The sequence below is a fragment of the Mus caroli genome, chromosome 6 (assembly GCF_900094665.2).
Source record: "Mus caroli chromosome 6, CAROLI_EIJ_v1.1, whole genome shotgun sequence".
Classification (NCBI taxonomy): Eukaryota; Metazoa; Chordata; class Mammalia; order Rodentia; family Muridae; genus Mus; species Mus caroli.
The window spans coordinates 108,330,183-108,345,904 of NC_034575.1; the positions used below are offsets into that span (position 1 = coordinate 108,330,183).

Here is a 15,722-nt window from a genome sequence, read left to right on the forward strand (position 1 = left end):
CTTTTATCCTCTTTTTCATTCTTCTTTGTTTTTTGTTTTTGTTTTTATTTTGAATTTTTTTTTTTTTTTTTTTTTTTTTTTTTTTTTTTTTTTTTTCGAGACAGGGTTTCTCTGTATAGTCCTGGCTGTCTTGGAACTCACTTTGTAGACCAGGCTAGCCTCGAACTCAGAAATCCGCCTGCCTCTGCCTCCCAAGTGCTGGGATTAAAGGCGTGCATCACCACGCCCATCATCACGCTCATGGCTTTGAGACAGGATCTTACTTTGTAGCTCTGATTGATCTTAATACCATCCTCCAGGAAGCCTGTGCTGCCACACCAACAGTTGACAGTTTCTGCTGATTTATGGATGCTTTTAGACCCAGAAAGGTTAGGTAGCCCCCACCATAGTGTGTTGTGCTTAGACCACAGGAAGTTCAGCTAGCCCTTCTCCATGGGCTTCTAGACAGATTCTGAGTATGCTCTTTGGGAAGCAGCCACCCTGGAGCAGTAGTGGTCCCTGACAGGGTTCTGGGGACTAAGGTGCTGTCTGGAGCTCAAACTCAGGAGAGCAGATGTGCAAACAGGCCACATTTCCAAGAACCCCTAGCTAGTTCTAGGTGATACCCAGCTGCTTATATTTTGCCTGCTCTAACATCCAACAAGAGCTAGACAGTTGGCCTAGTGGTTCCCTCCACCCATTTCATGTAGAGCCATCTTTACCTCTGTTACCTTGTAGGACGATGAGGACCCTACAGGAGACGGTCTTTTGTATTTCAGAAACCTATTTATTTTTTAACGATTATTTAATGTATTGAGTGCTCTGTTTGCATGTATACTTTTGTGCCAGAAGAGGGCACCAGATCCCATTAAAGGTGGTTGTGAGTCACTGTGTGGTTGCTGGGGATTGAACTCAGGACCTATAGAAGAGCAGACAGTGCTCTTAACTGCTGAGCCATCTCTCTAGCCCAGAAACCCACTTAATACTGCAGATTGCAGGACCAACTCAGAAATGAACTTCAACTGGTCTGTCACCTTACATCTTCCGTTTGTTTTAGTGCAGTGGTATAGATCTCCCAGCCTGTGGTCAAACTAGATTGACTTGTTTCCATGTCACTAGACATTTCCCATTCCCCCGACAGACTACTGGATTTCAACAAACTATTTAAATTGAGTTATGAAAGTTTATAGACCAGCAAATGTCTCACTGGGTACAGGAAGGAGGCCACTGTACAAGACTGGCTACCTGAGTTTGAACTCAGAATTCACATAAAGGTGGGCAGAGAGAATGAAGCAAACTTGTCTTGCTACACACTGACCCACAAACATACACATCATGCAGGTGTACACGGACAGTCTTTTTAAAGATACTGTTGCCTAGCTTGAAGAATTCCAGCTCTCAAAGTGATCCCTGCCATGAGGAAAAATGAAAATAATAAGGAAGGTGGGGGTTTGGTTTAGTTGTAGAGCACTGTCCTGGCAGGCTTCCATCTCCTACAGACCCTGTTTAAAGAAAGAAAAAAGGCAGCCAAGTAATAGCTACTATTTTTCCTTGATAATTATGGGTTTTATTTATCTTTTGGTTTTGGGGTTTGTGTTTTTTTGTTTGGTTGCTTTTTGTCTTAGAACTTGTTATGTAGTCCATAAACTTTGACCTCGTAGAGAAGTAGGTGTGTGTGTGTGTGTGTGTGTGTGTGTGTTTGTTTGTGTGTGTGTGTGTGTATATGAGAGAGAGTCTCATGGAACCCCGGCTGGCCTCATACAGACCCGCTATGTAACTGTGGCTGGTCTTGAACTTCTGATGCCCCTGTTGAAATTACAGCCACATATCATGACTGCTTCAATAATCTTTTTAAAAATTAAGATCCCAACCGAGCAGTGGTGGTGCATGCCTTTAATCCCAGCAGTTGAGAGGCAAAGGCAGGCAGATTTGTGAGCTCCAGGACAGCCAGGAATATACAGAGAAACCCTGTCTCGGAAAAAAAAACAAAAAACAAAATCCCAAGTATTTCTCTCTTGTTTCATTCAGTATAAAAGTTGCCCTCTATGCTAAAAAGTTTCAAATAATAGGTAACAAGCCCTTGGAGGTATGTGAGCTTGGGCCAATTCCCAACCAGCCCCACTTTCTGTAACTATTTACATCCCTTAACCTCCCTGAGCCAGTTTCTCCTTTCTTCATTTGTGAAGTAGCTGTCTTCTCTATTGCCTGCCATGCTTGCCTCACGGCCATGTGAGTTGAAGGAGGAGTCACCTGACAGTGCTGAGCCTGGTACCTGCATACATGGGCATCCTCCAAGCCTTATCTCATCACTGATGTAACACTGCTGCCTTGAATTTAGGGTGACCCCTTTGGTAGAGTCTGTAGACAGATAAGTTCTAAGCAGGCTTGAGACTGACTGGGGTGGTCTCTATGTTGGTAAGAAGCACCAGGCATTCCTTAAGCTCTGCACGCTTGAGAAGTCACCCGATCCTGACGTTGCTGTTTGTCTCCCAGCATATTTGCAGGTCGGCCACACTGGCTGGATGGGGAGAGCTGTATGGACGCTCTGGATACAACTATTTATTCTCAGGTGAATATTGAACAGCCTTTTATGGGTCTAAGAATGGAAAACCTGGTCAGAGGGACTAGTCCTGCCTCAGCCACTGTAGTGTGAGGGGGAGGTGTGATAAAGCAGGGTAGAGGCCAGCACACTCCAGAGCAGAAACTAGGGATTCACTTCCGAGACAAAGCGGATTGCCACACACAGGTGGGCGTGTGACCCTAATGGAGACATGAGGGAGGGCTGAACCTGGGGAAGTACAGGTTGGCCGAGCAAGGATGCCCCCAGCTGCAGTGCTGACAGACTGGTTTCTCTGACAGGGGGAGCAGATGATACCTGGGCAAATACAGAAGATGTCACAGAAGAGGACTTTGTTCTTCGGTCAGTGTGGGTCACTGTGGGTAGGAGCATGGGTCAGGGATGGTTGGCTGGTTGGTGGCAGCCATGCTCTCTGGCAATGGGTATTCATCTCTGGTCTGGATAAGTGCATTAGCTCTTTGCCCCCATCTTTCAACTCCATATCTCCAAAATAGCACCTTTGAAGTCCACCCGGCAGCTTCATTAACATGAGGAGTCTTCATGAACCAGGATCACAGCACATGATGACCTTAGGGTTTCTGTACTGCTGGTCTAAGGTTGGCCCTAGATGTCTGTCTTTGTTTAGAGCCTTACACAATGGCAAGATGCAGATAGTCTGCCAAGTATGAACCTGCCGGGTGTCACTCAGCATGCCTGGCTCTAATTACAGAGTTGGGTTAAACTCCTCATGTAACAACTATATCCCACAATTGAATTTTGAGTCACATGCACCTTTCTTTTGTTCCTTCTTGGGTGTGTGGTGTGTGTGTGTGTGTTTACAGGGGAAACAGCATTTGAGATGGTCTCAAAAACCACAATGCCCGACTCTATTTTTTGGCTTTTTGAGACAAGGTCTCATGTAGTCAAGTCTGACTGCACTTCCTATGTAGCCAAGGTCCTCGTCCTGTCACTGTTTCCCAAGTCTAGAACTATAGACATGCAGCACTGAACTCCTTTAAAGGGAAAAAGTGGGCCGGTTCACACTCTGCCCCCTTCAAATAGTTTTTAATGAACAAAACTACAAACCTCATTTGTGTGGTTGGTGCCGCATGGAAAGTCTTTAGGTGGCATCCAGCATCTCTTGAGATACACATGGCACCCTAGTATTGATCTGCTGCTCAAACTGGCTCAGGTACTTTGCTATGCCTGGGTTCTGCCATTGGCTTTGAAAGTCGTAGCTCTGGCTTACGCTCAAGAATGTGTAGCTTCCCCCAAGGTCAGGTGACTTCTGCCTCGGGCAGGTCATCCACAACACATAGATCTTAGGCAACTGACTGCCAGCAGTGGCCAAGCAGCAGGCATTAAAACACATTGCAGTGACTATTAACCCTTGTACTGCTGTCATGCGTGGATGGCTGGACAGAAAGCAGCCTGAGAATTTGAGTGTTTTCCTCTACTTCTCCTCCTCCTCTTCCTCCTCTTCCTCCTCCGGCCTGGTAAGTAGAAGGAATTCACCAAGTATTTCACAATCAGTTGGTCAAATCACCCTAAAAGGTCTTTATCATTTGGGAATTTTCAATCTGTTATATCCATAAGGCATATGACTAAAAATGGTCCTAAATGGAAGGAAAAGAGGGAGGTGGAGATGAACTCTAATGGAAGTTTCAAGAGTCTCGGCCACCAGCTCGATGCCTTTTAGAACTGGAGATTATCTTGACTCTTCTGGCTTAATGTCAAGCAGTGCAGAAAGCTCTTTCCCACAGGAATCGAACACAGGTTTTCATCCATACTTCCTAAAATAGCTCTCTACCCCGTGCTTCTCTGAGTCTACCTGGTCTCAACCTCTTTCTCTGGCTATTTATTTCAGAAGTGGTGATACGCACCTTTTTGATAAGGTGAGAGGCTATGATATCAAGCTGCTTCAATACCTATCAGTCAAGTACATCTGTGACCTGATGGTGGAGAACAAGAAGGTGAAGTTTGGCATGAAGTGAGTACAGGGCATCTGGCAAGAAGAAGTCTCAGGCTTTGTGCAGGGCTGGCCACAGTGCCTGGCCATCCTGGCACTGGTGGGCTTGTGTGAGGGCCGTCTGTGCAGCCTCTTACTGCATTTCGAAACAGCCTTGTGCAGTAGGTTCTGATGTCCCTTCATACACACATATGTGCTGGTGATATGTACACTGAGGCCAAAGACTGATATCAGATGTCCTCTCCAGTCATTCTGCACCTGAGTCTTTCAGTAACCCTGGAGCTCACCAAGTCAGCCGCCTGATTGGCTAGAAAGCCAGGAGCTCCTCCTGTCTCTGCTTTCACACCGCTGTGATTTCAGGTGTACAGCCACTTCCAGCTTTTCACATAGGTGCTGGGGATCTGAACTCCAATCCCCATGCTGGTGTAGCAAGTACTTGACCAACTAAGCCAGCCTCTGAGCCCCCCCCCCTTTTTTTTTTTTTTTTTTTGTGGGAGTTTTTGATTTTTATTCTTTTTGTTAACTTTTACTTTTCTGTGTTTTGCTCTTTTTGTTGTTTTAGGAGTTTAGGGGTTTTTTGTTTGTTTTTGTTTTTTGAGATATGGTCTTTAAATATAGCCTTGAACTCATTATGTAGCCCGCACTGGCCCTGAATTTGTGAGGATCCTCCTAGCTTAGCCTCCCAAATCCTGGGCTGACAGGTTGCAATACTCTCAGCTCCATGTTCCCATGTTTAGGAGTGGCCTTTGGAGGGAGAGGAGTCCTTCCTACTGTCCGGCTCTGTCCCACCCTCAGGACCAAGAGTGGATGTGCCTCATGCTTCCATGGAGCTGATGATATGGAAGGTTATCCTCCAACCCTTGGGTACTGGTTGAGGCCTGCTGTTTTGTTAGAGTGAAAAAAGACCTCTCTTATTTGAGCTGTTCAGATGGGGACAGGGAAGAGCCCCTAATTGTTTGCTGCTGAGGGTGTCATTCCTAAGTCTGAAAGACAGCTTTTTGGTCAAAAGTTCATTTTAAGAATTGTAACACTCATTTGGGAAAGTATGTGTGTGGGGGGGTTGGGATACCATAACACGTGTTCCTGTTTTGTAGTGTAACCTCCTCTGAGAAGGTGGACAAAGCCCAGCGCTATGCAAACTTCACTCTCCTCTCTATTCCATATCCAGGTAGGAGACCAGGGTCAAACTTTGTATACGTGTGTATCCTGGGAGCGTTCTGGGAGGCGCTGTATCAAGTAGCATGAACGTCTGGGCCCCAGAACACAGAAGTCATGGTTTTTTTTTTAGTCGTTTTTTCTAAGGAGTAGTGGTGGTCAGGGAAGGGACCTGATCTTGGCACTCAGGAGCCACAACCTTAAAAATCATTACTTCTCCTCTGAACTTCAGGTCCCTTCAGGTAGCAGCCGGTACTTGGAAAAGTTTAACTTGGCTTTCTCATAAAGACTGAGTCTTGCATGGCCATATGACCTTTGCACGTGTGAGGATATGACATGTCTGTGCTCTGTCAGCCATCATTCATGCTGCTCTGGCCCATGTGGTGTGTGCCTTCTCATGTACATCCAGAGCTATTTGGGGATATTGCCCCAGACAGTGCTGGTTGTGGGGCAGAAAACCAGTGCTCTGTCATCAGTAATTATACAGTAACCTCCCTACATTGCAGGGCACTTTGATACTACAGAGCCACTTTGCCTCTCTCTGTGGCCAGGCTGTTTTCTCACTCTGGAAACTGGAACTGTGTGGCACTCTGGTTCCCTGCTACCCCTGCCTGCTTACTAAACACGAGTGCCAGCCATGGTGGATCCCAGCAAGGAACGCCTTCCTCCTCGGAGTCTTTACTTCTCAGCACTGACCACCTCCTTCAGTCTGGGCTGGGGCTGTCAATCCTAGTATTAGAGACACAGCCCAGAGCAGGATGCTGTAGCCTCTCACAGAACTCTGTAGATTCAGCTAGTTCTTGTGAGTGTTTGCAGCAAACACAGGGTGGTCTTGATGGTCCTCACAGTGTCTACCATGCAGTCTTGTAACACTCTTTTCTGCCAGCTGTGTGTTTGGTGCCCTGTGGGACTGGGTATAACTCCCTCCCCTTTCTGGAATAAGCCCCTCAACCTTCTGAGAATCATTTCCCTCCTTTATACCATGGGAATAATGGCACCTGTTTTAGAATAAAGTGAGAGACCCAGCCCTATTCGGCTCTGTAAATTATGGTTCTTACGAGGAGTTTGTGGGAAGGCTCTTGAAACTTTCTCTTGCCTAAGAGCAACTTTGGGCTGATGTAGATTATAAGGATACCACTGGGCTTGACAATGCCGGATGCACACTGAGGCAAAGGTTTCTTACTTCAGAAGCACCCTGTCTTCACTTGATGCCCTTGCATTCTGTGCTAGAGCCATCAGTGGCTCTATGGTAGAGGCTACTCCGTGTGATAAGTAAGATGTGCTCCCTGAGGAGCAAACATCCATATGCTTGTTTATATCTATAATAATGGATCAGCAGCTGCCTCCCACAATGTCCGTTTTAATTTTGTCTGTCTCTTAAACAGTGTTTGCATCATAGGCTTTGTCGTAATTCAGCCTAGGGCCTGTGGAGTTGACCTAGCAGTCAGGGTTTAGAAAAGCAGAGAATTTCATAGTGGCCTTAGAGATAATTGAGGTCTCCTCTTAGCCCAGGCTCATAAGCCACAAAGCATCTGATAGTTACAGCTGTTCTTTCTCCTAGTAAGGCACCCTAAAATAAGCTGAAGTGTTATGGCTAAAGATTATTTCCTGAACTTCTTAGACCGTTTTGAGCCTGGGGTATTAGTATGTTAAATGAGAGCCAAGTTGAGCACTTGGGCTAGAACCCCACCTTCCTCCCCTCAGAGGCCTTCTTTTGCCCTGAGGCAAGCCCAGAAATCCCTGGGCACTCGGCCTCTGACCTCTCACAGAATTAAGAATTTGTTACCTTCTAGGATCTCACTGGACCCGGTGTAGCCAAAGCCATGTGCCTGCTGGAGTCAGCACATGCATTAGCTGAGGAGCTCAGAAGTCACTCTAGGAAGTTGTTTCCCGAGTGTCTGCCTTAGCCCTGTGACTTGATGCAAAGTGGGTGTGTTCATCTGACAAAGGGAGGCTGTGCCCAGGGGCAAGCCTCATCTGTAACCAAAGCAGCTGGGTGCTGCTTGCAGAGCAAGAATTGACTAAGTCTGGCATGGTGGTGCCATGGAGGCAGAGGCAGGTATGGATCTCGGTGAGTTCAAGGCCAGCATGGTCTGCATAGCCAGTTCCAAGTTAGCCTGGGCTACATAGACCCTGTCTCTAGAAAACAGAAAGCTAGGGCTGAAGAGATGGTTAAGAGTGGTTAAGAGCACTGGCTCTTCTTCCAGAGGTTCTGAATTTAATTCCCAGCAACCACTGGTGGCTCACAACCATCTGTACTGGGATCCAAATGCCCTCCTCTGGTGTGTCCAAGGAGAACTACAATGTACTTACATATATAAAATAAATCTTAACAAAAACAAAAGCAAGCCGGGCGTGTTGGTGCACGCCTTTAATCACAGCACTTGGGAGGCAGAGGCAGGCGGATTTCTGAGTTCGAGGCCAGCCTGGTCTACAGAGCGAGTTCCAAGACAGCCAGAACTACATAGACAAACCCTTTCTCGAAAAACCAAAAATCCAAAAACAAAAACAAAAAGCTAGTTGACTAAGCCAAGAGGTTGGCACAAGATTCTGGTGATGTCAGTTAGGCATGGCCGGTTGGATGTTGCAGGGGCCTGAGCAGGTACTACTGCAACTGCCTACTGTCTTACATGTACTATATTGCAGTTCAGTCTAAAGCAGCCATCCCACAAGTGGGAAAACTGGAGCTCTGTGATGTTCATCACCTTAATCCTAGTCACAGGTGTAGGGAAAAACTGAACTTTGAAGTGGGATTTACTTCCAAAGCCGCGCTTCTGCCCAGTTCGTCCCTGTGTTGCCAAGGCCTCTCCTGGTAGAGTTTCTTGGGAGTTTGAATAATGGAGAAAGTACTTTTCCTGCTGCACAGGTGACAGTGATGTCAACGGAGCACATGTCTCTGGAGGAAGCGTGTGCAGCTCTCTCTGAAAGCTGTAGAATTCAGGATTGCTGCACACATTTTCAAAGATGATGCCTCAACTTCTGCAAGACAGTGGACTACTGCTGTGACTGGGCTCATAGGATAAAAAGGGACCTGCAGTGAGAGAGGCATCACTAGTGACCAGGGGGGCAGTGTTGGGGACAGTTGGGACCTTGTATAGCTAGAAATAAAGTGATGCCAGGAGCTTGCTCTGGCTGCTGGTCACACCCTTCCGGTCAACCTCAGCCTGCCCAAGGCCACCAGTTTAGAAGACTGGGTGAAGCCGGGCGTGGTGGCGCACGCCTTTAATCCCAGCACTCGGGAGGCAGAGGCAGGCGGATTTCTGAGTTCGAGGCCAGCCTGGTCTACAAAGTGAGTTCCAGGACAGCCAGAGCTATACAGAGAAACCCTGTCTTGAAAAAACAAAAAAAAAAAAAAAGAAGACTGGGTGAGTTCTTTGCACCTCCGCTGTCTCAGGAACTTTTTTTTTTTTTTACCAGGACAGGAAATGCTGTAACATTGCCTTCTTTTCCAGGTTGTGAATTCTTCAAGGAATATAAAGATCGGGATTACATGGCTGAAGGGCTCATATTTAACTGGAAGCAGGTATGAGTAACAGTAACCAACTATGTTTCTTTGTAACAGGAGACCACAGAGAGCTAGTGTCTCCCAGGGAGGATGCTGCTCTTTCTTTGTTATTGCCTGCACTAGTCTATGTCTTCCTCAGCTGCTGGCATGGTGCAAGTGTCTCGCAGCACAACCTTTCCTCTCCCCAGTTTTCATGGCTGCCTGGAAGCAGCGCTGTTTCTTCAGGTCATGCGCAGGGAGCCTCCAGTGGCTTGCTCTTGCTTCTTGCAGCCTCAAATACTTGAGCTTCTGACAGATAAACTTCCTTCAGCCATAATGACCTGGTCACTTTGCTTTGCTTTTTTTTTTTTTTTTTTTTTCAATTTTTTATTAGATATTTTCTTCATTTACATTTCAAATGCTATCTCGAAAGTCCCCTCCCCCTCACTTTGCTTTTTAAGCTATTCCAGAGTACCCCAAGCATCCGACCCAGAAGGCAAGCGCTGTGGAGGGCTGGCCTTTCGAGCTCCAGAGCTAGGACCTGTTGTTGCCACAAGTACATCTGCCACTCAGTTACATCTCAGTGTCATTCTGTCCTTAGGACTACGTCGATGCCCCATTGAACATCCCCAACTTCCTGACTCAATCTCTGAACATTGACTGGAGCCAGTATCAGGTGAGGGCCTGATCATGCAGGCAGTATTAAGAGGACTCTATTTCCTATCCTTTGAGATCCTTGTGCAAATTCAGTGGTGGTCTGACATCCCCCAGCCCAAAGAGGAACTGCTTGTCTATTGCATGTGGTTTTTTTCCCCCAGACAATATCTCACTGAATAGCCCTAGTTGTCCTGGAACTCTCTGTGTAGACCATCAGGCCAGCCTTGAATGCAGAGATCTTAAAGGTGTACACCATCACATACAGAACTCCTTACTTGCTTTTGACCTAGAGAGTTAGTCTTCTGAACATAGCTCAGTGATTTTCGTCCACCAGAGGGATCTATTTCCAGGGGACCTCACGAAGTCTGTTTTTCCACATCTGGGTTTAGCAGCTTTTCATTTCCCTTTTTAATGTGTTCTGTTAGAAGTGCAGGGCTGCCTGACCTCATTTGACTGCAGAAACCGTAAAGATGGAGCTGGCTCTCACACTGTTTAACTGTCACAAGCTGACAGCTGCTGGGAGTCTCCCTTGCTGCTTGCCACTTGCCTCGGGCAGGACGAGTTGCTCTTCTGCCACCTTCCCCAAGTCCTGTTCTGTTGCCTGGCTGCCCTCTTGTCAGCTTCCTCCTGTCTGGCTGACACCTTGCCCTTCAGAATTTGGCTCTGTGTCTGCTACAGGAAGACTTTCCTGATTGCCTCCTCTCTGCATCCCTGATGATTGGATGCCTGGATCTACCTTCCCATTAACCTCCTGGGTGGATCTATGGTGGAATTTTCCACTGAGCAGGAGTCCCAGGTTTAGAGTCGGCTCTGTAATAAGCTCCATGAGGACAGAGGGCCCATGGCTGGTGTATCTCCTCACGCCCCACACAGACAGTTAGGTGTTGGGGACATGCCTGCCATCCCTTAACTCGGAAGGATCATTGCAGGTTTGAGGCCAGCTGAGCAACTTAGAAGACCCTGGCTCAAAACCCACCCATCCCAGTTCCAGGTCATTGAACTCAGGCCATCAGGCTTGGTGACAAGTGCCTTTACCCACCACGCCATCTCTCCTATCTCCATGGATTTATCCTATCATGGCTCAGATGCTCAGGCGACTGAGTAAGTGCCTGCAGGAGGGAGATGTCGGTGTCCCCTGCACGAGTGTTTCTGTAAGAGGACTATGAGAGAGAAAAGGCATCTGGTCCTATTGATTGGCATCTGAAGAGTAGGCTTATGGCGTCCTGCACCCTGGTCTCTGGCTTCACAGATTCAATGACCAAAGGGAGCCTGCAAGCTCCTCAGTTTGTTGTGTGCAGAGCTCTCAGATGGCCTCTACCCTAAGCTGCCCTTTCTGTTTTCTCTGGAGTTGTTTGTTTTCCTTATGCAGGTGCCAGTTAGATTTGATGAACTACTCCCCTGGGGTCACAGGAGGGGCTTGTGTGTGCTGCTAAGACCATCTCCTCTGGGGAGGGAGGGAGGAAGGGCTCTGCTGAGTAGTGGGAGTGCTGCAGTTGGGCTCTCTGGCCTTGAGCGGACTTTCCCTAGAAGTGAGACTTAGCCCTCTTCCAGGTGTCAGGATCCCAGAGTGTAAGTGTTCTCTGAGCAGGCATGCTGGAGTGCCTTCCTGTCAGTGAGAGCAGGCTGCTGGCTACCTGGTTTCAGAAGATGGACACAGATGGGATTCCAGGCATGTGATGGTGGCAGGATGGCATGTCAAAGGGACGCGTCCTTGACATGTTAAGTCAAGCAGTCAAGCCAGTTGGTCTCTGAGTCTCCTCATGTCACCTTCAGCCAGAAGTGCACTCTGTCCTCTCCGCATGTTAGCTTTGGGGTCCCAAATTCTCTAGTGCTATATGTCACTGGGTGATCTTAACTGTTGTTCATCTCCCTTATAAACCTTAAAGTCTGGTGGTACCAGATCCATCCCTCAGCCCATCTTGTGTGGCTTTGGGTCTCCCCAGTGTGGACCTCCCCACAGATAGCTGGACCCAGCTCTGGGTGCTTTCTCTTCCTCATCCAAGTCTCCTTTAGATCTGCATTGCTTGTCACTCTGCAGAGCCCTCTGCCTTGGTCCCTGCCCTCCCCTTGCTGCTGTCTTCACAGCAAGCCTAACCTGAGACTTCCTGCTATATGGCTTCTGTCCTCACTCTACAGAATCCCAGCTCAGAGGAAATCTCTTGGCAGTAGTGTGTCTTACATGTTGAGCCAGATGTGTAAAGAGACCCTCATGCACCTGCTGGTAATAGCTTTATTAGCACAATGCTGCAGCAGGTCTCGGGAGCTGCTGAAAGTGGGTCAGAACTCTCTGGGGGCGTGGGAGGGTCAGGTAAATGAGTCTGCTTTAAATTCCTGGGAAAACCATTGCAATTACAGGTGCCGTGTTCCCTTCCCCCAGGGAAGTGCTCTCTCGTTGGCATGCACCACCCTCTCTGCACAGCCCCGAACGCTGATAGGCAGTTGTGTCCTAAGAGAGCAGAGGCTGTCCCTAGCAAGGGAAAACAGCTCTGCAGAACTGGGTCAGACCCCTCCATGGAATTGAGATTGAGAGTGGGCTGCTCTCATGTAGCGTGAACAGATTCTTGGCAGCGTGCATGTATTTCCTGACTCCCACCCAGTGAGCCTCTTATTAAAAAAAAAAAATACACTGTGTGCATTATTCATCAGAAGACGGTGTAGTGCTAGGCATGGTGGTACGTATGTACGTGCCCACCACTAAGGAGGCAGAAGCAGAAAGAACACGGGTTTCAGACTAACCTAGGCTAATATAGGAAGACTAAAAAAGAAAAAGGAGGCAGCAGAGACAGCAAATGACTCAGTGGATAAAGATGGTTGTTGCCAAGCCTGACGACCTGAGTTTGATCCCTGAACCCATGCAGAGATAGAAGGGGAGAACTGATCCCCAAAAGTTCTCTGACCTTCACACACAAGCCATAGAGGAGTATCACATGTAATGTAGTATTACAGCAATTAAATTGTTAATGTGTATTGGGCGTTTTGCCTGCATGCATGTCTGTGCACAATTTCTGTGCAATGCCACAAGTATGCAAGGAGGCCAGAAGGTATCAGCTTCCCCTGAGCTGCCTCAGAACTGCAGTTAGATAGATTTGGGTGCAGGAAATTGAACCCTGATCCTCTGTAAGAGCAGCCAGTGCTCTTGACCAGTGCTCTTCAACCCCCGGGGGGGGGGGGGGTCTGTATGTCTGTGTGTGTGTGTGTCTCTCACACACACACAGTTAAACACTGATGACGAGAGAGAGAGCATGCAGGAGCAGCAGTAAGGGCAAGTGAGAGGGTGATTGAGAAGGTTGGTATTTGTGTTGGTTTCCATGTGTGGTGCAGATCAAGGAATGTCTCTTACATGACTGTTTGGAAACAATATCCACCCTGGAGCCCCGCCCCGGAACTGAGGAGCCACTGGCATGTGGTCGCTTGAGAACACCTGCTGAAGAATTTTTTTTTTTTTGAGACAGGGTTTCTCTGTGTAGCCCTGGCTGTCCTGGAACTCACTTTGTAGACCAACCTGGCCTTGAACTCAGAAATCCGCCTGCCTCTGCCTCCCAAGTGCTGAGATTAAAGGCGTGCACCAAGACTTTCTTCCTCACTCCCAGAGCACCGTGTGAGGGAGGGGATGGGGAGATGGATGCAAGGAGATCTCCTGGAACTGAAGGAGTCTCGGGAATATTTAGGGTTTAGGCCTGGAGCTGAAGATCAAGCACTACGTAGAACTGCTGCCCAGAAAATCATGCTTGGCACCCTTTGTCAGTTTGAGATAGGGTCTCATACTCGGCTGGCGGAGCTGAGGTTGGTCTTGAATTTTACTGATCCTCCTTCCTGGCCTTCTAAGTGCTGGAATTTCAAGGCATACCATCATACCCTGGCAGCATTCCTGTTAGATTTTTGGTGCTAGAACAGAACCCTGCATCTCTTCAGTGCAAAGCATGTGCTCTACCACTGACCCACACCCTAGCTGGCAATCGTGTTTGTTTTGATACTCAGTATGTAGCCAAAACTGGCCTCAAACTCGTGTTCCTCTTGCCTCCTAAGTGAGTGCTGAGGTTACGGGCAAATGTCACCATGCACAGACAGTGGTTTGTTTTTGGTAGTATTTAAAATGTCCATTCCTGGTCATATTTATTTCTCGATCCCTTTTCTGTTTTGCCCAACAGAGTTGGGACCTGGTGCAACAAACACAGAACTACCTGAAACTGCTGCTTTTCATCATGAACAGAGATGGTAAGTCTCTCCTGGTGTCTCAAGCCTGTGAAGTGCTGGCTGGTAAGGGGAATCCTCTCCGTGAACCCCCCAAAGAGACTTTTTGGGCTGGCTTCTACCTGGAGTATGCCAAGAGCTTAAAATCACATTTGCTGCACAAGCTCAATGAATTGGGTACTATGCCCGGGACCATGGTGAGAGAGGAGAGCAAAGTCCCATATGCAGTTCTCTGACCTGTGCACTCTTATGTGCACACACATGGTTATAATACAATTAAAAAGAGAACTTCAGCTAAGATGCTAGAAGCCAAGACAGATGTTCCCATCCACTCATTTCTAGGATGAGATTGGGGAATAAAATAACTTTGGACAGGAACCTGGGGAAGAGGGACGCTAAGCTGGCCTGCACCAGGCTGGAGGCCTGGGGTTTTCAGCAGAACCCTATCTGGTTCTCTCACTTGGTGCTCCTGTTCCACAATAGATGACAGCGGGCTGCTGGTACACTGTATCTCAGGCTGGGACCGGACCCCCCTCTTCATCTCTCTTCTGCGCCTTTCCTTGTGGGCTGTGAGTATGAATGAGCTGGAGTGGGGAATATGCAGAGACCCCTATTAGGTCTCCATTTGTCTCCAAGGTGCAGAGGGGCTTTGTCGTGAGAGCACACTCGGCAGGTGTCATGTTTAACACTGTTCTTGGTTGGGGGCTGGGGTAGGATAAGGGTGATCCTGTCATCCAGTCTATGTTGTGGTTTGCTCCTGAAGCAAGGAGGCCTGCACTAGGAGCGCAGCTTTCTGATCTTGCCACCCTTCGTCTCTCCCAGGATGGGCTAATTCACACATCCCTGAAGCCTGCTGAAATCCTCTACCTGACTGTGGCCTATGATTGGTTCCTCTTTGGGTAAGTCTTCAAGGAACACCGGCTTTTGAGCTGTGTGTGCATGGTGTATTAGCTTTTCTTATGAGGAACAAAGATAAGAAAACAGCTGGAGAAAAAGAAGTTGGCTCTCTTTGGAAAGGATCAAAGATGTTAGCAGGCTTCCGGTGATGCATTGGTGCCAAAGACTTGATCTGTCTGTGGGTCACACGTCTCCTCAGCCCTGGGTTGTGCTTTGACCTTCTCACTCTTCTTTTTCAGACACATGTTGGTAGATCGGCTCAGCAAAGGGGAGGAGGTAAGTAAGGACTACACCTAACACACAAGGCATTCATTCTGGTTGCCATGCTGGGAAGGCAGTTTCTCCACCCAGGATGCTTGGATGAGCTTAGCATCCTCTTCCCTCAGGCAGTGTGTGGGAAAAGCAAGAGCACAGACCGTGTGTGGGCCTCGGGCTCCCTTTGTACCACAGAGGAAGTTCTGGCCACAGCGGCTGTGACCATTTCAGGCTCCTCATCTTCCTTCTGCACTTGGCTCTGGAGCCAGTGTTCAAGTTGCTTTCCATGGCTCCATGCTCAAAGCTGAAATATGGAGTGCTTCTGTCCTCCATCCTGCCACTCGGAGTCTCTTCCCTTCTCCACGGTGTCTGCACACCCAGGATTCTGCCCACTTGTAGGCTGCCTCCAGGTCCTCCTTGCCCTTTCTTTTCAGTGTAGTCAGATTCCTCTTGCCATTTCTGTCTTGCCTCCTCTATCTTCTTCTTTTTTTTTTTTTTTTTTTTTGGTTTTTCGAGACAGGGTTTCTCTGTGTAGCTCTGGCTGTCCTGGAGCTCACTTTGTAGACCAGGCTGGCCTC

At 48.0% G+C, this 15,722-nt stretch overlaps 1 protein-coding gene across 4 annotated transcripts in view; it reads left to right on the forward strand.

Moving 5' to 3' along the window:
• Mtmr14 (myotubularin related protein 14) overlaps positions 1-15,722 on the forward strand; it is a 43,157-nt gene that overhangs the window by 13,183 nt on the left and 14,252 nt on the right. For 3 of the 4 annotated variants that reach the window (XM_021164508.2, XM_021164509.2, XM_029478281.1), the window contains 10 exons: positions 2,473-2,548; positions 2,839-2,899; positions 4,404-4,526; positions 5,600-5,673; positions 9,113-9,183; positions 9,746-9,820; positions 13,950-14,016; positions 14,476-14,561; positions 14,815-14,891; positions 15,129-15,165. In XM_021164508.2, coding sequence (XP_021020167.1) covers positions 2,473-2,548; positions 2,839-2,899; positions 4,404-4,526; positions 5,600-5,673; positions 9,113-9,183; positions 9,746-9,820; positions 13,950-14,016; positions 14,476-14,561; positions 14,815-14,891; positions 15,129-15,165 — 747 coding nt within the window. Of the gene's footprint in view, positions 1-2,472; positions 2,549-2,838; positions 2,900-4,403; positions 4,527-5,599; positions 5,674-9,112; positions 9,184-9,745; positions 9,821-13,949; positions 14,017-14,475; positions 14,562-14,814; positions 14,892-15,128; positions 15,166-15,722 lie in introns of those variants that run through there. The other variant, XM_029478282.1, reaches the window with a different exon arrangement.